Raw genomic sequence first — 21,679 nt, 5'->3', positions numbered from 1 at the left:
AATAAAAGTAACAAATAATTCAACAGCAGCAGTAAAATAACAAGCAAGGCTATATACAGGGGGTACCTGTACAGAGTCAATGTGCGGGGTCACCGGTTGGTCGATGTAATTGAGGTAATATGTACATGTAGGTAGAGTTAAAGTGACTATGCATAGATTATAAACAAAGAGTAGCAGCAGCGTAAAACAGGGGCCTGGGTAGCCCTTTGATTAGCTGTCCAGCCACCCTAGCCATAGGCCTTTTGGACCTAGACTTGGTGCTCCGGTACCACTTGCCGTGCGGTTGCAGAGAGAGCAGTGACTAGGGTGGCTGGAGTCTTTGACCATTTTTAGGGCCATTCCCCTCCATGTTTCTATCCCTTAAAATTGCCTGTATTTATTGCATCATAAAATGATACCTCAAGCCAGTTTCCAACAAGCTGAATGGAGGGGTTGGTTGTTTAGCAACAAAACTGATGCGTGCACAACTATGGGGCAAAACAGACATGGTTGGCTTACATTGTTGACAATGTAAACCATATTTTGTCTCCAATGTTTATTGAAAACAGAAATAAATGTGCACAATGAGCACTTGTTGTCTCTCAAATATATCAGTAATGTTGTTGGTTAGCTAGCTAGTGATTTTTGCCATATTAGCATAGACGACATCAGTCAAAACATCTACATAATCTAAAACTGCAATGATGCAGTTCCTGATTTAAATTGAAAAGACTGATGTATTTGCACAACAACAAAGGTATCGTCTGTGGTCAGCGCCTCAGACAATGGCATGGTATCACCCTATGCTGCTGCTCATTTGTGTTTGAATGGGGGAGGACCCCACTCTCTGGAGATGTGAAAATGTCTTTACCCGGGCAATCAAGACTTGTAGTGACTCCAGTGTTCAAACTATTATTTTCACTGATCACAGGTAAGCAGCCTTCATCATGTACATTGTCGTCTTGAGGTTTATTGAATGTCCCTGCTGGTCCCATATTCCTGAAAGAAACAGGCCTCTGGCAAACAATTGTGGCAAGTCTGGTCAATTTGGCCAATTCAAGTGCAAATTAGTTTTGTAGCAAATAAATTACAGAAACCTATGAACACCTGGCAAACAATTCTGCAAAACTTGTGGCAGACATTGTACTGTTTGCTGAAAATTTGCTGCAGACTCATTATGAATATGCAAATTACATCAGGTTTTTGTTTACTTTGTATATTAACTTGCTTCTCACAAAGTACACTAAACTAAATGTACTAAATATGTACTAAATAAACTAAACAGCATGTATTAAATCTCTTAACAGATCAAAATAAATCCAATACAATTTGAAATTAAAAGAGCAAAGACTGAATATTTCCGAAATGAATTGTTTATTTAATATTTTTATGTATACTGAACATTAATATAAACACAACATGTAAAGTGTTGCTCCCATGTTTCATGACCTGAAATAAAATATCCCAGACATTTTCTATACACAGGAAAAAGCTTATTTCTCTCAAATTTTGTGAACAAATGTGTTTCATCCCTGTTAGTGAGCATTTCTCCTTTGCCAAGACAATCCAGCCACCTGACAGGTGTGGCATATCAAGAAGCTGCTTAAACAGCATGATCATTACACAGGTGCAGCTTGTGCTGAGGACAATAAAAGGCCACTCTAAAATGTGCAGTTTTGACACACAACACAATGCCACAGATGTCTCAAGTTTTGAGGGAGGAATGTCAACCAGAGTTGTTGCAGGAATGTCCACAAGAGCTGTTGCCAGATAATTTAATGTGATTTTCTATACCATGAAGCCACCTCCAACTTAATTTTTGAGAATTTGGGAGTATCCAACCAGCCTCACAACCACAGACCATGTGTATGGCGACGTGTGGGCGAGCGGTTTGCTGATGTTAACGTTGTGAACCGGGTGCCCCATGGTGGCGGTGGGCTATGGCATGGACAGGCATAATCTAGGAACAGGAACCTTGTGTGGTGTTGGTTATTCACCCAATGTTCACGGGTCTGATGGACCCACAACATTGGGTTTTTAAAACAATACAGCCATAATAATTTATGTATAGACAGTAGATGTCGACTTAAAATCAATTACAAGCAATATAGACAGCATAGATGGTTAATATTTGCCATTTACCCCTGCGAGATCACATTTATCAATAAAAGCACAAATATTTGTTGAAAATTTGATTTTTGTGAACACAAATCAATTATAATCGAGACATGAGTGGAATAAATGTTTATCTTGAACAAATATAAAATTAAAACAAGGTTATCACTATTGATGTTTATTGCTTTGAACTGAACGAATTGGAAAGACACATTTTACATGCAGTATTTTATGGAAATGATCAATGAGCCCCATTGAACACAAATTAAGGCCGGTCTACACACCATTTACATTTAAGTCATTTAGCAGACGCTCTTATCCAGAGCGACTTACAAATTGGTGCATTCACCTTATGACATCCAGTGGAACAGTCACTTTACAATAGTGCATCTAAATCTTAAAGGGGGGGGGATACTTATCCTATCCTAGGTATTCCTTAAAGAGGTGGGGTTTCAGGAAGCCAGTGGAGAGAACGGAGGAGCGGGGTGACGTGAGAGAACTTGGGAAGGTTGAACACCAGACGGGCTGCGGCGTTCTGGATGAGTTGAAGGGGTTTAATGGCACAGGCAGGGAGCCCAGCCAACAGCGAGTTGCAGTAATCCAGACGGGAGATGACAAGTGCCTGGATTAGGACCTGCGCCGCTTCCTGTGTGAGGCAGGGTCGTACTCTGCAGATGTTGTAGAGCATGAACCTACAGGAACGGGCCACCGCCTTGATGTTGGTTGAGAACGACAGGGTGTTGTCCAGGATCACACCAAGGTTCTTAGCGCTCTGGGAGGAGGACACAATGGAGTTGTCAACCGTGATGGCGAGATCACGTGGGGGACAGAGTTTTACTCTGTGTGTGTTGCAAATGTATTTCTTGCACTTGATGCATGTGTACTGGGTCTTCCTGTCCTTCTTGGGTCCACACACACATCACAGCATTTATTCTTGTTGCAATCTAGAATGATGAAAACACTTAGTTCAGGAATTTTACTAACATCTCACTCACATATATAGTTACAGCAGGCCAAGGTAGGAGAGTCAGACTCACACGCAGCATCACTCACACTTACTTCTGGTATTGGAGTTGTTGGCTCTGTGTGTCGGGCGGATGGGGCACCAGCATCCTCCTCACGAAGGCTGCAGAAGCTATGGTCCTTGGGATATGTTGCCACCTCTGGATTTGTGGTCTTACCAATGCCTCGAGAAAGAGCCGTCTTCTCTGGAGTTTCTCTGTTCCAATATGGGTTCAGCGCCATCCAGATGACAAACGTGTTGTACACCGAGATGTCGAAGAATATCACAAGTGGGTAGCGTAGGGTTCTTATTTTGCTGGTGTAGCCAGTCACCAGCGTGTCTAAATTGTCCACCCCTCCTTTTGTGGTATTGTAATCTGTTATGATTTCAGGTTTTTGATGTTCCTGGCCACAGATATCCCATCCCTATGCAGCCTACTCATGACTACCACATGTTTGCCTTCCTTTGGCACATAGGACACTAGGGACATGTTAGCCATGAACACAAACTTAGAAGGATTGATAGGCCTGTTCTGTGTATTCAACAGCTGAGGTGGGAGCTCTGGCTTGTTTTTCATACTGTTCCTACCATTGTCAGCTTCATCCTGTCCCAGCTTGTGCAAAGTAAAAAATTAGACTTAATGTCCTTCAGATGGATAACCACCATCCGCATCAGCCCTGATTGCATCCTTATCACATTAGCAGCCATGCGTGGTGACTCATTCCTTGGGCAAGAAAACACATTTTTTGAGATCCATATTTCTCCTCCTACAGGCTGCTGATGAGCTGGTTGCTGAAGGGCTGGTCCTGGGGCTGGCTGAGGGTCCATCTCATCCTCTTCTTCCTACTCACTGTCACTCACTGTCTCTTCTTCCAACTCAATGTCTCTGAATTGACAGTGCCACGCTCGTCGAAAGGAATGGACCAGGGTGCAGCGTGTGTAGAGTTCCACATAATTTAATTGAAACTCACCGAACTAACGAACGAACTAACGAACTAACGAACTAACGAACTAACGAACTAACGAACTAACGAACTAACGAACTAACGAACTAACGAACTAACGAACTAACGAACTAACGAACTAACGAACTAACGAACTAACGAACTAACGAACTAACGAACTAACGAACTAACGAACTAACGAACTAACGAACTAACGAACTAACGAACCCGCTACTGGTGTGCACACAGGTAACTATCTGTAGACAAGATCTCACAAAGCACAATGAGGAAATGGCTGCCTAAATATGATCCCCAATCAGAGACAACGAAAAACAGCTGTTTCTGATTGGGAACCATACCAGGCCAACATAAACCATTAATCACCTAGATGAACCACCCTAGTCACTATCACGCCCCAACCAACAGAGAATAAGACAGAGACATGATCCTTATATTCAGAAAATTCTTCATCTTCCAAAGTGGAAGATGTTTCCTCCATACTAGCTTCTCTCTCTGCAAAAATTATTTTTAAGGCCCTCTGAACAGAGATCATTTTTTACCATACTGATTGGTTGTGGGATGGAGCCATACATGCAAAGCTATGTATTTGTTGTGTCCCTCCCCCAATGTGCACCTGGCTGGGGTAGAGTGTGGGAAAATTCATTATTTTGAAACATTGCAAAAAAAGTCTATCAAAATAATTGTATGGTAATGACTTAATGCATGTTCCTGCCAGACTTTTTTACAAGAATTGTGTAGTTTCACACACTACAAAGGGTAAAGAGTGCGAGAAAAGCGGGTGACAGGCAGGGAGACAGACCCGCTATGTTGAAACAGCAGGCCCAGGGAGGAGGAAGACAGAGTGAAGGCACAAAGCAAAGCTTTTTGTTTCATTACAGCACATACAGTGGGGCAAAAAAGTATTTAGTCAGCCACCAATTGTGCAAGTTCTCCCACTTAAAAAGATGAGAGAGGCCTGTAATTTTCATCATAGGTACACTTCAACTATGACAGACAAAATGAAAAAAAAAATCCAGAAAAATCACATTGTAGGATTTTTTATGAATTTATTTGCAAATTATGGTGGAAAATAAGTATCTGGTCAATAACAAAAGTTTCTCAAGACTTTGTTATATACCCTTTGTTGGCAATGACAGAGGTCAAACGTTTTCTGTAAGTCTTCACAAGGTTTTCACACACTGTTGCTGGTATTTTGGCCCATTCCTCCATGCAGATCTCCTCTAGAGCAGTGATGTTTTGGGGCTGTTGTTGGGCAACACGGACTTTCAACTCCCTCCAAAGATTTTCTATGGGGTTGAGATCTGGAGACTGGCTAGGCCACTCCAGGACCTTGAACTGCTTCTTACGAAGCCACTCCTTCATTGCCCGGGCGGTGTGTTTGGGATCATTGTCATGCTGAAAGACCCAGCCACGTTTCATCTTCAATGCCCTTGCTGATGGTAGGCTTTGTTACTTTGGTCCCAGCTCTCTGCAGGTCATTCACTAGGTCCCCCCGTGTGGTTCTGGGATTTTTGCTCACCGTTCTTGTGATCATTTTGACCCCACGGGGTGAGATCTTGTGTGGAGCCCCAGATCGAGGGAGATTATCAGTGGTCTTGTATGTCTTCCATTTCCTAATAATTGCTCCCACAGTTGATTTCTTCAAACCAAGCTGCTTACCTATTGCAGATTCAGTCTTCCCAGCCTGGTGCCGGTCTACAATTTTGTTTCTGGTGTCCTTTGACAGCTCTTTGGTCTTGGCCATAGTGGAGTTTGGAGTGTGACTGTTTGAGGTTGTGGACAGGTGTCTTTTATACCGATAACAAGTTCAAACAGGTACCATTAATACAGGTAACGAGTGGAGGACAGAGGAGCCTCTTAAAGAAGAAGTTACAGGTCTGTGAGAGCCAGAAATCTTGCTTGTTTGTAGGTGACCAAATACTTATTTTCCACCATAATTTGCAAATAAATTCATTAAAAATCCTACAATGTGATTTTTTTCTTCTCATTTTGTCTGTCATAGTTGAAGTGTACCTATGATGAAAATTACAGGCCTCTCTCATCTTTTTAAGTGGGAGAACTTGCACAATTGGTGGCTGAACCTCACACTCAACGTCAACAAAACTAAGGAGATGATTGTGGACTTCAGGAAACAGCAGAGGGAACACCCCCCTATCCACATTGATGGAACAGGAGTGGAGAGGGTAGTAAGTTTTAAGTTCTTCGGCATACACATCACAGACAAACTGAATTGGTCCACTCACACAGACAGCATCGTGAAGAAGGCGCAGCAGCGCCTCTTCAACCTCAGGAGGCTGAAGAAATTTGGCTTGTCACCAAAAGCACTCACAAACTTCTACAGATGCACAATCGAGAGCATCCTGGCGGGCTGTATCACCGCCTGGTACGGCAACTGCTCCGCCCACAACCGTAAGGCTCTCCAGAGGGTAGTGAGGTCTGCACAACGCATCACCGGGGGCAAACTACCTGCCCTCCAGGACACCTACACCACCCGATGTTACAGGAAGGCCATAAAGATCATCAAGGACAACAACCACCTGAGCCACTGCCTGTTTACCCCGCTATCATCCAGAAGGCAAGGTCAGTACAGGTGCATCAAAGCTGGGACTGAGAGACTGAAAAACAGCTTCTATCTCAAGGCCATCAGACTGTTAAACAGCCACCACTAACATTGAGTGGCTGCTGCCAACACACTGACTCTGACTCAACTCCAGCCACTTTAATAATGGGAATTGATGGGAAATGATGTAAAATATATCACTAGCCACTTTAAACAATGCTACCTAATATAATGTTACATACCCTACATTATTCATCTCATATGCATACGTATATACTGTACTCTATATCATCTACTGCATCCTTATGTAATACATGTATCACTAGCCACTTTAACTATGCCACTTTGTTTACATACTCATCTCATATGTATATACTGTACTCGATACCATCTACTGTATCTTGCCTATGCTGCTCTGTACCATGACTCATTCATATATCTTTATGTACATATTCTTTATCCCCTTACACTGTGTATAAGACAGTAGTTTTGGAATTGGTAGTTAGATTACTTGTTGGTTATTACTGCATTGTCGGAACTAGAAGCACAAGCATTTCGCTACACTCGCATTAACATCTGCTAACCATGTGTATGTGACAAATAAAATTAGATTTGATTTGACTAAATACATTTTTTGCCCCACTGTACCTATTTTAGCTGAATCGACAAATTCAATTGATTAGATTACTCTGTCAATGAAAAATATTTTGTACAAAATCATGTATATGTAGACGTTTGTAAGGCGTTCATTGTAAGATCTTTCATAATAAACTTACAAGCAAACGTTACACTATTTCTAAGTGACGTGAACGCGTCCAGCAGTTTGACACCTTCTCCATACAGTCCATGTTAATTCATTGCTTTATTTTATGGCACTTAGGAAGAGTTAGTTGACATGGTGAGAGGTATCAGTTGCTTCTCGAGGCTTAATTATGGTACTTATCACCCACCATACACCCATACTGCCCTCCCTACCACTCACTCAGCAACAACCTGCACCACTGCCTGACAGCATCAGGTCACATTGAAATATATATATTTTTAAGAGATATGCCATTTCGGCCGCGGTGCAACTATGAAATAGCCCAAAAACCTCGAACCCGCGATCAATACATTTTCACCCGCGAAAGTAGCCAAATCGTGGGAAAACTGCAAACATGGAAACATTGGTCCAGTGTTGCCAACTCTTCAGTAAGGAAAGTAGCTATTGGCTGTCCTAAAAGTCACTAGAAGTTGCTAAATTACGTAATCGCATAATTTGCATAATTGGCCATGTGCATGTAATTGTGATGGATGCTGTGGGAGAGACAAAAAGTGAGTAAAAAACACCGTAAATATGTTTAGAACTACAAATTAACTTTCTTCTGTCGATTCCTGTTTTTTTCAATGTCACAACTCCAACCCTCCTCCTTTATCCTGGCTTGGGACCGGCAAAAGTGACCCAAAAGAGACACTGGCGGAGTTACTTCGTTTTTTAATGAAGTTTTTTACATTTACATCCCAACCTGAATGTAAGCCAGGGCGGGGTCAGCCAGCTGCGGCTTCCGGCATGCGCTATTCATTTGCAGTCTGGGCACGGAGGGATGAACATTTCCTGCTCTGACTGGGCCGTCTGTGAGTGCTTTGGTACGGGGGTGGCTCCAAAAGTCTCCAATAACACCAGAAAAAGTCGCTAGTAGCTTTTTTGAAAATGTGTCGCTAAGAGGGGTCTGAATACTCGCTTAAATTAAGCGACCAAGTCGCTAAATTGGCAACACTGCATTGGTCACCACGCAGACTAACAGACATCTCATTATCGCTCGCGATATTTGGCTGGCAAGAAATTCTAAACGCATTTCATGGGATGTCCGAACTCTGACGTCAGCGAATTGAACAATCATTGGGCTGCAGGAGAATTCAAATCGTCTTGTGTAAGCGGTCGAAAAAAACGAAGATTTGAATTGTGGTGGTTCTGTTCCCTTTTGACTGCATGGTGGCAAGGTATGCTTACTAGCTAGCTAAATATGAAAAGTAATTTTACAATCTCTTGCTAGTTATCCTCTTACGATCACATTTCCGAGGGTAACTGTATTTGTGTAATCAACAGTTAGCGTGCAACATAGTACTAGCTAGATAACCTATGTCGTGTAAGTTTATTTAACGTACTTAGCTAGCTCATCAGGATGAAAAAGCTGGCTAATGTTAGCGTTTATCAGTCGTATGCTGTATTGTTAACTAGCAAAAGCAAACACAACATTGCGTGTATACAATTGTTTTATCCCGTTTCGTGCCGACTGAATAGGACCTAATTACCGAGTCCAAGTTGTGGAACAGTAGTTAGTTAGTCTTTATCGATTGTTTTCAACTAGGTTTAGTTCAGGGTATGACTTTATTCCACCATTAGGCTAATAGCTATATTTGTCATCCTCGTTTGTTGTGTTCATTTAATCAGATATGATCACGGAGTAGCCACATTCTTTACATAATTGAACAACTATTCCACCTAAACCCATATGAACCATCGCTGGGCATAAATGGGTGTCCCACAATCTCAATAAGTGCTCCAGTTAAGTTTCTCTCCCTTTTACTTCCCCCTCAATTGTGAAAGATGTGTACTTCAGGAGACGATGAGATCCAGCGACTACAATGCAAGTTGAAGGAAGCAGGCCAATATGGCCTTCAGCTGCTGGATGGGCAGCTGGATCTACAGAACAAACTGGAGGAGCAGCGGGTAGAGATGACCAACGCTGTGGAGGTGATCATTCACACTGGGCAATGACTGACATCTCTAAAGACTGCTGTCTTCTTGACTGTTGATGAATAGGCTATGACAGTAGCAGTTTAACTCATTACAACATAAGACAAACTGCTGCCCATAACAACTACTAATCATCCTTATATTTTATGACATGAATCTTGTTACACCTGATATTACAGTAATGTTCAGCAGGGTTTGGATGAGAAAGCAGATGGAGTGGGTTGATGTATGAGCTTGTGTGTCTATTCTCAGGCCCTGGAGCAGGAGAAATACTCCCTGCAGCGGGAAGTGGCGCTGAAAAGCCGTGAGCTGGACAGCTTGCGCTCCGACCACGACTCGATCAAGAGCCAACAGAGGCTGCAGTGGGAGCAACATGAATCCCAGCTGGAGAGGAATCATGCTATGAAGCTCAATGAGTGCAAGAACACGGTTGGGGAGCCATTGATGTGTTTTTGATTACCTGTACACCATTGGCTGGGGGATATGCTGAGTCTAGGCAAGGAAAAAATAGCATGCAAAGCAGTGGTGGAAAAAGTACCCAACTCTCATACTTGAGTAAAAATCCAGATACCTTAATAGAAAATGACTCAAGTAAAATTATACTTGAGTAAAAGTATTTGGTTTAAAATATACTTAAGTATCAAAAAGTGTAAATAATTATATTAAGCAAACCAGATGGCACCATTTTCTTGTTTTCATTTTACAGAAAGCCAGGGGCACTCAGATATAATTTACAAACAAAGAATTTGTGTTTAGTGAGTCTGCCGGGTGATAAGTGTGTGATTTTTGACTTGTTTTCCTGTCCTGCTAAGCATTCAAAGTGTAACTAATACTTTTGGGTGTCAAGGAAAATGTATGTAGTTAAAAGTACAATATTTTCTTAAGTAATGTAGGGAAGTAAAAGTAGTCAAAAATATAAATAGTAAAGTACAGCTACCCTGGAAAAATGACTTTTGTAGTGCTTTAAAGTATTTTTCCTAAAGTACTTTACACCACTGATGCAAAGGTACTTCTTTTGTGTGGAATTATGCACACTGAAATCATCTCTGCTAATGACATACTTAATTAGGAGTTGCCTTTGATGCAATACTTATTTCTTGACAATACTATGTGTGCCCAGTCAATGTAGTGAATGGGATATCTGTGGTTGGCTGTAGATGGAGAGAATGAGATCTGAACTGGATGAGGTGCAGCTGAGTGAGAAGCAGCTGAGGCATAAACTGGAGCTCCAGACAGAGACCCTGAGCATCAAGATGGAGGAGCTACGATCTGTCACAGAGCGGACTCATGAAACCCTGTCCACAGAGATGATGGAATTGCAGGTGGAGAGGATGGAGCTTGAGGCTGCTAAGGTGAGTACCCTACCACACTGTCTAAAGACATAATCTCAGGAGCCCAGGACTAAATTATTGCATCGGATGCTCTATTAAGTTCTGGAGTCAGATGTATGAGAAGATACTACCAAGATTAGCAAAGTCTCCACCCCAAGTCTGTTGGCCAAATATACCCTCTCTTCTGAAATTTGAAAGATGTGAACACCTGCGTAATCATGTTTTGGCAAAATTATCGTTATCGAAAAAATCTGCAAACTGGAAAAAAGCTCCTTAGTCGTCTGATCCCGCAGTCTGTTGACAGACGCTACGCTCCACAGCTGGGTGACATGTCCTAAAAATCATATCTCAATTTTATTTATTTTTTAATTCAAAAAAAATAATTGTGTGTATTTTTGTATAAATATTTTCTCTAAGCTTTGTTGTAAAATACAATGCATTTCAAACAGTCAGCAATAATCTAATGAATTCAGGGCTTGTGAAATTATACCTAGGCTAAATTTAGCCTTCCATAAGCCTAACTAATGTAATTATTTAATCAAATTAGTTTAACCTGCTTTTTTGCAATAACCACTGATCTGGCATTTAAGTCTGTCTATGAAAATGCCCTCTTTGTTACAAGTTTAACCAGAACCCTGCATAATGCACATTCACTTCTTGTTGCAGGCATTATTGAAAATTAACACGGGTATCAAAAACAATCTCTCAAGCACAAGCCCACATGCTAATGAGTAGTCAGTATATCTCTATAGCTATCTTTTATATTTCAAGTTTAGCCAACTTTCATCTAGCCAATCAACAAGGCAGAGCAGTTGAATTGTTATGAACACCGAATCGATGTTCATTGAAGTTAAGACATTAAAAAGGGTATCAATAGAAAGGAAAACTTCTCCTCTATTACAGTAAAATAACCACTTGTCAGAGTGGAAGAAGTGATCTCATCATTGTTGTTTGAGTGGCAGGGGAAGAGCTAATTTATTCTAAATCAGGCCCAGCCCAACTCCGATTCCATCCGATGTGACGTGCATCTGTACACGGGAGATTAGTATAGGCCCATAAAGACTCTGCTTAGTTTACTTTTAGCTGATTTAAATCTCGGTCGACAATGATTGCATGTGGTACAGTATAGGTAGTCATTTTAGTTTTTTGTCCACTCAGGATACCTTGGAGCTGGCACTTCAGGAGGCCCAGTACAAAGAGCAGCAGCTGGAGCTGACTAACACAAACCTTCAACGTCAACTGGAGAGAATCAGTGAGGAGAAAGGAGAGTGTGAGAGAGAAGCTGTCTCCTGTTTCAACACCTTGGAGGTAAAGATCATAATCTTCAGCAGTTTAGGTTGTGTATATCATGCATACATTGCACTAGTCATTCATGCTAAGGAGACTAATGTGTTTTCCTTTTTGTTTGCTTTAGAAAGCCCGAGAGGCCAACCAAGATCTCCAGATTCAACTGGATCAGCTGTTGCAACAGGCACAAGATCCCAACAGCAAGGGAAATTCTTTATTTGGTGAGGTAGGTACTATATTGCCATCTGTCTCCGTAGCAACTTTAAAATACATTCAAAGACGCTTTCGCCACATGCACAGGAGACAACACGTGTAAAACAGTACAGTGAAATTCTTACCTTGTGAGCTCTTTCCCAAAAATATAATAATAATAATAATAATAGAATTAAAAACCTCAAGGACTACGATGAGGGTTAAATACAATGAGAGTGCAAGAATATATACAGTAGTGTCAGTACCTTTGTCATTGTGCTGGAGTTGTTGAGGTGGGTTTATACATACGATGTGACTGGTAGTAGGATTTACATGTAAACAGGGCTGGAAAAGGGACTGGTAGCAGGAATATATAAATACTTATGGCTACAGCAAACAGTTGAAGTCCGAAGTTTACATACACCTTAGCCAAATACATTTAAACTCCGTTTTTTTCACAATTCCTGACATTTAATCCTAGTAAAAATTTCCTGTCTTAGGTCAGTTAGGATCACCACTTTATTTTAAGAATGTGAAATGTCAGAATAATAATAGAGAATAATTTATTTCAGATTATTTCTTTCATCACATTCCCAGTGGGTCAGAAGTTTACATACACTCAATTAGTATTTGGTAGCATTGCCTTGAAATTGTCTAACTTGGGTCAAATGTTTCCGGTAGCCTTCCATAAGCTTCCCACAATAAGTTGGGTGAATTTTGTAACTGAGTCAGGTTTGCCTCCTTGCTCGCACACGCTTTTTCAGTTCTGCCTATAAATATTCTATGGGATTGAGGTCAGGGCTTTGTGATGGCCACTCCAATACCTTGACTTTGTTGTCCTTAAGCCTTCGCGCTTCACGGTTGTGATGGTGTTCTTCGGCTTGCAAGCCTTCCCCTTTTTCCTCCAAACATAACGGTGGTCATTATGGCCAAACAGTTGCATTTTTGTTTCATCAGACCAGGGGACATTTCTCCAAAAAGTGCGATCTTTGTCCCCATGTGCAGTTGCAAACTGTAATCTGGCGCTTTTATGGTGGTTTTGGAGCAGTGTCTTCTTCCTTGCTGAGCGGCCTTTCAGGTTATGTCGATGTAGGACTTTTGTACCTGTTTCCTCCAGCATCTTCACACGGTCCTTTGCTGCTGTTCTGGTATTGATTTGCACTTTTCACACCGAAGTACGTTCATCTCTAGGAGACAGAACACGTCTCTATCCTGAGCGGTATGACGGCTGCGTGGTACCATGGTGTTTATACTTGCGTACTATTGTTTGTACAGATGAGTGTGGTACAGTCAGGCATTTGGAAGATGCTCCCTATGATGAACCAGACTTGTGGAGGTCTACAATTTATTTTTTCCTGGGGTCTGATTTATTTTGATTCTCCCATGATGTCAAGCAAAGAGGCACTGAGTTTGAAGGTAGGCCTTGAAATACATCCACGGGTACACCTCCAAATAGGCTAATTGACAATTTGAGTTATCAGAAGCTTCCAAAGCCATGCCATAATTTTTTGGAATTTTCCAAGCTGTTTAAAGGCACAGTCAACTTAGTGTATGTAAACTTCTGACCCACTGCAATTGTGATACAGTGAAATAATCTGTCTGTAAACAATTGTTGGAAAAATGACTTGTGCCTTACACAAAGTAAATGTCCTAACTGACTTGCCAAAACTATAGTTTGTTAACAAGACATTTGTGGAGTGGTTGAAAAATGAGTTTTAATGACACCAACCGAAGTATGTAAACTTCCGACTTCAACTGTATACTAGTGGTAATATATACATGTAAACAAGAGTAATAGTGACTAGTAGCAGGATAAATGCTAATCAATGGACATCAGCGTAAAGGAGTAATGTAATCCTAAATCATTTTACCAGTAGTGTAGGTTGTCTGAGTGTGTAGAGACCTGTGGATTACCCTAGAGTCAGTGTGGATAGTCTGAGAGAGGGAAGGTAGTAGTTGTTAGCCATTTTAAGTCTTATGGTCAGGGGATAGAAGCTTTTTAGGAGTGTTTGTCTGAGCTGGTACCGCCTGCAGGACGGGAGCACTGAGAACAGTCCATGTCTTGGGTGGCTGGAATATTTTTGCAGATTTTCGGGCCTTTCTCAGACACCGCCTGGCATGTACTTCCTAGATGGCTGGGACCTCACCCCCAGTGAGCCTCTGTAGGGCTTTCTGGGGCGGGCGGTGCAGTTGCCATACCAAACGGTGATACAACCAGTCACGATGCTCTCAATGATGCAGCTGTAATAGTTGCTGAGGATCTAAGGGGCAATGACAGATCGTTTCAACCTCCCAAAGGAGAAGAGGTGTTGCCGTGCCTTATTCGCGACTTCTGGTGTCAGAGGGCCTTGTTAAGTCCTCTTGATGTGGACACCGAGGAACTTGAAGCTCTTGACCCTCTCCACTGTGGCCCTGTGGCTGGGGGTGTGCACCCTCCTCCTCGTTCTGTGTTATAGAGCCTCTTGATTTATTTTTAGCTTGAAGACAAACGAGCAGAGATGGAGAGACAGCTGATCAGTATGAAAGTACAGCACCAATCCCTTCAGAAGCAGCATGCCGTCTCCAAACAGCAGCTCCATCGTATGAAGGTACGATTAAAAACATTTAAAAAAACGTTTTTGTATGTTAACTCGATCACCTAATGACAATGTGAGACTGACCCGAGGTAGTCTTGGGATTCATTAATGTGCATTTCCCTCATGCATGATCCTCCAGGTTCAGATAGCCACACTCATGCAACTGCAAGGCTCTAGGACAGATCCTGCCCAGCTGGAGCGCCTGCAGTCGATGCTCTCAGAGAAGAACAGTGAGATTCAAGCCCTCATTATAAAACTACGTCGCCTGGAGAAAGTGGAGGTGAAGGCCTGTTTGTTGTCATTTCAACTAAAATCCTGTACACTACAACATGTTATAAGGCAACAGATTCACACCGTATGAAGTGAATGTTGTGCAGTTGTCACAATTGTTGGTTACTGTGTCTATGCAGATGACATGGAAGGCACAGCCCTCTTCAGCCCCGGTGGAAACAGACAGTGGGGATGGGACATACTACACTGACCTTCTGAAAATGCAACTTTCGAACGCTGTGTGAGTTATCGCTTGATTTAGGGCACAGTCAGTATTTACATGCTGGGTGGGTGATGACCTTCAGTTTGCCCATAAACATTCCACATTTAAGTTTTGGCTTACAAATGTTGAGATTAGAACTGTCGTACCTGCATCAGTGTTTGATTTGTGTGTAGGAAGGATGCAGAGCGACTGGGGGATGAGTTGTCTATGCAAAGGATGAAGTCACTCTCTGAGAGTCAAAGAGCACTGGAGCTGGAGAGGAAGCTTTTCCGTGCAGAGAGTGCCCACAAGCAGAGCCAGAGTGACAACATCATGCTGCAAGTCAAAGTGGAAGCGCTCCAGTTGAAATATGAGCCCAATGGTAAATGAGCCTATATCGTGACGTTTCACCTGGTCACAGTTGCAGTGATAACTTACATGTTTAAAAAATGTGACATTAGGTAAGAGATAAAAATCTATTTTATGCTGTCTTCAGAGGTGAATAGAAAACATATTCAGAAGCGCAAGCGCGAGAAGCTCCCTGTAGACATTCCAGAAGTGAAGAAAGAGGAGCCCATGGTACTGGAGCTCCCCAAGCACATGAAAGAAGAAATGGAAGCAGAGGCCCACCCTTTTACAGAGGAGAGGCTCACCGTTGCCCCTCTGCAGCCCCCCAACAACCCCAAGCCTAACTCTACCTTGACCCGAGACAGCAAGTGTGTGCGCATCTGCGAGGAGCCCCCAACCACTATCCCCAACCCCCCCAGGTCAGTGTCCCCATGGTCCTTCAGACTCCTGTCTCCTCTTACTGTGTCAACTTCAGTTTCTTTTCGTCTTCCTCTTCCTGAGCTTTGTTTGGGCTCTCACCACTAGTCCACCATTGCCTACCCTTCCCTTGCCTTTTGGGAGGGCTGTCACGGGGAATAGTATTATACTTTCTGTGACATTTGTCCTACAAGGCTGACTGCCTGGATCAAGGCTAGAATTGCTGTTAGCTGAACACAGTTGTAACTTACTGTACCATGAGTCAGTGTGTTGATCTTCCTTTCCATGTATTGGTGCATGTAAATTTAGGTACTAGCAATGGTTTAGTCTGCTGCCAGTAGGAACAGTTTCAACTATGTTGATCCTTGTCTTTGCACTTTTTGAAATGTAATAAAACATGTAGAGTTAAGGTAAACAGTTTAGGTCTAAACGGATTGATTGACTGGTGTACCACGTAGGCCTAGAACATGTCTTTGTAAATGAATCCTTTATATTTTACTAAAATTGATAACAACCGGGTTGTAAATGTAATCTGTATGGCTTTGGATTTGGCAACACCTTCACACAAATGGAATGGTTTGCCTTTTAGGTCTCTATCAGCTGACTGTAAAACCATGACTGAGGAGCTGGAGATGGAGAAAGGTGAAGAGAACAGAAGGGATGACAAGAAAAGGCTGAAATCTCAAGTCATCCATGTTTCTTCGCAGAAAACACTGGAAAACCAATGTGCTCAGCAGTAGACTGAAGTCTACACTTTTTATATTCCTTCAATCAAATACTAACATTAGAGTGTATTTTAAAATGTTTTTTTAATACATTAATAAAATGAAGACAATCTGGATTTCTGTCTGATAAATGATCTTCTATTCTAATAGTGTTTAAATTACAGAATTGGTCAGGAGAATTCTATCAAATTAGTCTGGCCTTTTTTTGTTTAAAATGTTATGGGCCAGAGTGCCACCCCAGAGTGGACCAATGTGAAATTTGGCTAAAGATTTTCTATGAGGTCTGTGTTTGTAGGTTACATTTTGGTATGATAACCGCTTATCGGAGGTTGCTAAATGTTGTTATTAATGTTATGGCAGCTATGCGCTTAGTTGGGCCAACTGGCTTGATGGTATGAATTGTTATAAGATGCAATCTTCTCAAAACAAGCTATTGATGTGTTATTTACTTCAGTATACAACACACAAGAAAATATAATGACATCTCTATGGTCCCACTGGGGGGGTCAAAGGTCATACATGTATGCATTTTATGGGTATAAAATTGCATTCACCATTTTAAAGTACTCAACTGGGTGAGATTTCTGTGTTGACGGATCACATGATTCCATCAGGTGGGGTCAGACAAATAATTATAGTCGTGAGCAAACATTCCATACTGTAGGTGGCAGTAAATCGCCAGCCTTAGCTTTATACCTTTTCAAACACTAGGTGGCAGTAAGCACCCTTTAAGTTTGTTTGCCAATTTATAGAAGTAGTAGAAGAAAATGGACCACTTTGAAATGGAGATGGCCTCAATGATTGATAAACACAGACTAAAGGGGTGCTGTTTGAAACCGCCGTGCCTCCGTCTTGATACTTCCCCACCATTGTTTAAAAAAAATGGAATCTATATAGAAATGCATTTATAAATGTCAACTTTTGTTTTTACCAGCAATCCAGGGTTAATATACAGTACCAGTCAAAGTTTTGGACACCTACTCATTCAAGAGTTTTAATTTATTTTTACTATTTTTGAGATTCTTCAAAGGTGCCACTTTACCTTGACAGCTTTGCACACTCTTGGCATTCTCTCAACCAGATTAATGAGTTTGTCACCTGGAATGCATTTCAATTAACAGGTGTGCCTTGTTAATTTGTGGAATTTCTTTCCTTAATGCGTTTGAGCCAATCATTTGTTTTGTGACAAGATAGGGTTGATATACAGAAGATATAGAAGATAAAAGACCAAGTCCATATTATGGCAAGAAGAGCTCAAGTAAGCAAAGAGAAATGAGTCTATCATTATCTGAAGGTCATCATTTTATGAAGGTCAGTCAATCCGGAAAATTTCAAGAACTTCGAAAGTTTCTTCAAGTGCAGTCGCAAAAAACATCAAGCGCTATGATGAAACTGACTCTCATGAGGATCGCCACAGGAAAGGAAGACCCAGAGTTACCTCTGCTGCAGAGGATAAGTTCATTAGAGTTACCAGCCTCAAAAATCGGCCATTAGCTGCACCTCAGATTGCAGCCGAAATAAATGCTTCACAGAATTCAAGTAACAGACACATCTCAACATCAACTGTTCAGAGGAGACTAAATCAGGCCTTCATGGTCGAATTGCTGCAAAGAAACCACTACGAAAGGACACCAATAATAAGAGACTTGCTTGGGCCAAGAAACAAGCAAAAGACATTAGACCGGTGGAAATGTGTCCTTTCGTCTGAAATTTTTTTTGGTTCCAACCGCCGCATCACTGTGAGATGCAGAGTAAGTGAACAGATGATATCTGCATGTGTGGTTCCCACCATGAAGCATTGAGTAGGAGGTGTGGGGGTGCTTAGCTGGTGACACTGTCTGATTTAGTTTGAATTCAAGGCACACTTGTATCAGTGTGGCTACCACAGCCTTTTGCAGCGATACGCCAGCCCATCTGGTTTGCGCTTAGTGGGACTATCGTTTGTTTTTCAACAGGACAGTAACCCAACACATCTCCAGGCTGTGTAAGCTATTTGATCAAGAAAGAGAGTGATGGAGTGCTGCATCAGATGACCTGGCATCCACAATCCCCCAACCTCAACCCAATTGAGATGGTTTGGTATAAATTTGACAGCAGAGTGAAGGAAAAGCAGCCAACAAGTGTTCAGCACATGTGGGAACTCCTTCAAGACTGTTGGATAAGCATTCCAGGTGACTACCTCATGAAGCTGGTTGAGAGAATGCCAAGAGTGTGCAAAGCTGTCATCAAGGCAAAGGGTGGCAACTTTGAATAATCTAAAATATATTTAGAATTGTTTAACACTTTTTTTGGTTACTACATGATTCCATATGTGCTATTTCATATTCTCGATGTCTTCACTATTATTCTACAATGCAGACAAATTGTAAAAATAAAGAAAAACCCTTGAATGAGTAGGTGTGTCCAAACGTTTGAATGGTGCTGTTCATCATTGGGCACTGCCTGTGCGCTCACAGAAACCATAATGGGAGATATAGTGCATTCGGAAAGTATTCAGACCCCTTGACGTTTTCCACATTTTGTTACGTTACAGCCTTATTCTAAAATGTATTAAATACATGTTTTTCCTCATCAATCTTAACACAATACCCATAATGAAAACTTGAAAACAGTTTTTTTGCCTACATAAGTATTCACTTTTTGCCATGAGACTCAAAATTGAGCTCAGGTGCATCCTGTTTCCATTGATCATCCTTGATGTTTCTACAACTTGATTGGAGTCCACTTGTGGTAAATTCAAATGATTGGACGTGATTTGGAAAGGCACACATCAGTCTATATAAGGTCCCAGCGTGCATGTCAGAGCAAAAACCAAGCAATGACGTTGAAGGAATTGTCCTTGGAGATCTGAGACTGGATTGGCTGAGGCACATATCTGGAGAAGGGTACCAAAAAAATGTCTGCATCATTGAAGGTCCCCAAGAACATAGTGGCCTCCGTCATTCTTAAATGGAATATGTTTGGAACCACCAAGACTCTTCCTAGAGCTGGCCGCCCGGCCAAACTGAGCAATCGGGGGAGAAGGGCCTTGGTCACGGAGGTGACCAAGAACCCGATGGTCACTCTTACATAACTCCAGAGTTCCTCTGTGGAGATAGGAGAACCTTCCAGAAGGACAACCATTTCTGCAGCACTCCACCAATCAGTCCTATATGGTAGAATAGCCAGATGGAAGCCACTTTTTAGTAAAAGGCACATGACAGCCCACTTAGAGTTTGCCCAAAGGCACCTAAAGGACTCTCAGACCATGAGAAACAAGATTCTCTGGTCTGATGAAACCAAGATATAACTCTTTGGCCTGAATGCGAAGTGTCACGTCTGAAAGAAACCTGGCACCATCCCTACAGGGAAGCATGGTGGTGGCAGCATCATGCTGCGGGGATGTTTTTCAGCAGCAGGGACTGGGAGAAAATATGAAGATCGAGAGAAAGATGAATGGAGAAAAGTACAGAGAGATCCTTAATGAAAACCTGATCCAGAGCGAGCGCTCGGGACCTCAGACTGGGGCGAAGGTTCACCTTCCAACAGGACAACAACCCTAAGCACACAGCCAAGACAATGCAGGAGTGGCTTTTGGACAAGTCTCTGAATGTCCTAGAGTGGCCCAGCCAGAGCCCGGGCTTGAACCCAATCGAAAATCTCTGGATCGAACTGAAAATAGCTGTGCTGTCCAACCTGACAGAGCTTGAGAGGATCTGCAGAGAAGAATTAGAGAACCTCCCCAAATACAGATGTGCCAAGCTTGTAGCGAGTCAGATTCGAGTCACAAATATGATGACTTGCAACTTGACTTTATCTTTAACATCAATGACTCGTGACTTGACTTGGACTTGAGTCTTATGACTCGACCTGACTTGATACCCTCGCCAAGCCCAAATATAAAAAATGATGCTATTAAAAAAAGTGTGCAGCGCATCAACTCTTCATTTAATGGATTACAGTTTGAATCGGACAGCAGCCAATCAAATTGTGCCAGCTGAGAAAAAGTTGTGCGTGGCAGTGCAGAGGAACGTCGGCTGGGGGAATTCAGATGGAGACCTTGGAAAGATGATACCCCAAATTATTATTTTCGGATGTAAAGACAACGCTGTATCAACAAAAAATGGATTGCAACTTGCAAAACATACAGGAAGAAATTTACAGACAATTTCCAACTTTGTTCGACATTTGAAGCTGCACAAAGAATGCTAAGTTGTGGCTAATATAGCCGACAGCTATATATTTCATTACTTTACTAGTGTATCATGTAGGCTAGCGTAAAGTTAAATCAATGAGCCTCCACACAGTTAGTCAGTGTGGGAATGTGACCATTGCACCCAAGATTGAGCTACAACTGGCTAGGCAGTTGGTAGCCTAAATCCTGCCTGATGTTACTGCTGTTCCTAAAAAGCATTGACATACGCTTGCCTACTGTAACCACAGAGAGAGTGTGTGTGTGCATGTGCATGTGCATGTGCGTGTGTGTGTGTGTGTGTGTGTGTGTGTGTGTGTGTGTGTGTGTGTGTGTGTGTACAAGCCTACATCGCCCGATTGTGATCTTCGATAGTCGATCACTATTGGGGGGGGGGTCTTTCTCATAGCTACCATATATTTCCATGGAAATATAACGTTTATTTGGAAAGTAATAAAAATATAGATATTTTTAAAAGCATTCATGATTTGAGTAAATGTAATATACTAACTATTACTCTTGTTAAAAATATATGGTATTACATTAGGTGAAGAGCACATTGACTTGTTTAGGACTCGAAACTCAATGTTTAGGACTTGAGACTTGACTCGGACTTGCCTGTCTTGACTTGGGACTTGAGTGCTAAGACTTGACACTTACTTGTGACTTGTAAAACAATTACTTGGTCCCACCTCTGGCTTGTAAGTGTCATAGTCAAGAACACTCAAGGCTCTAATCACTGTCTAGGGTGCTTCAACAAAGCACTGAGTAAAGGGTCTGAATATTTATGTAAATGTGATA

General features: G+C 41.9%; 1 protein-coding gene across 3 annotated transcripts; it reads left to right on the top strand.

Annotated features, from left to right (window-relative positions):
* Positions 1–7,794: 7,794 nt before the first annotated feature.
* LOC123993212 (protein Spindly-like) lies at positions 7,795–16,823 on the top strand. 3 transcript variants are annotated; one of them, XM_046295108.1, is made up of 12 exons: positions 7,795–7,936; positions 9,210–9,356; positions 9,612–9,788; positions 10,517–10,711; positions 11,849–11,998; positions 12,105–12,203; positions 14,647–14,757; positions 14,885–15,025; positions 15,156–15,256; positions 15,412–15,599; positions 15,714–15,984; positions 16,572–16,823. In XM_046295108.1, exons 1-12 carry the CDS (start codon positions 7,916–7,918, stop codon positions 16,720–16,722), a joined length of 1,752 nt encoding a protein of 583 aa, XP_046151064.1. In that variant the 5' UTR covers positions 7,795–7,915; the 3' UTR covers positions 16,723–16,823. The 3 variants fall into 3 exon arrangements, with proteins under 3 accessions (XP_046151064.1, XP_046151066.1, XP_046151065.1); XM_046295110.1 differs by lacking the exon at positions 7,795–7,936 and adding an exon at positions 8,028–8,248; XM_046295109.1 differs by lacking the exon at positions 7,795–7,936 and adding an exon at positions 8,029–8,602.
* The last annotated feature ends 4,856 nt before the right edge of the window (positions 16,824–21,679 follow it).

Source organism: Oncorhynchus gorbuscha, linkage group LG13, assembly GCF_021184085.1.
Source record: "Oncorhynchus gorbuscha isolate QuinsamMale2020 ecotype Even-year linkage group LG13, OgorEven_v1.0, whole genome shotgun sequence".
Lineage (NCBI taxonomy): Eukaryota > Metazoa > Chordata > Actinopteri > Salmoniformes > Salmonidae > Oncorhynchus > Oncorhynchus gorbuscha.
The sequence above is the reverse complement of the archived record's forward strand: the minus strand, read 5'-3'. Positions and strand labels throughout refer to the sequence as shown.

Excerpts from the sequence above, each read along its gene's own strand:
- LOC123993212 (XM_046295108.1), top strand. The coding sequence starts at position 7,916 with ATGCTGTGGGAGAGACAAAAA. Across the intron at positions 10,712-11,848 it reads TGGAGCTTGAGGCTGCTAAG|GATACCTTGGAGCTGGCACT; the intron begins GTGAGTACCCTA and ends TTGTCCACTCAG. Across the intron at positions 15,026-15,155 it reads GTCGCCTGGAGAAAGTGGAG|ATGACATGGAAGGCACAGCC; the intron begins GTGAAGGCCTGT and ends GTGTCTATGCAG.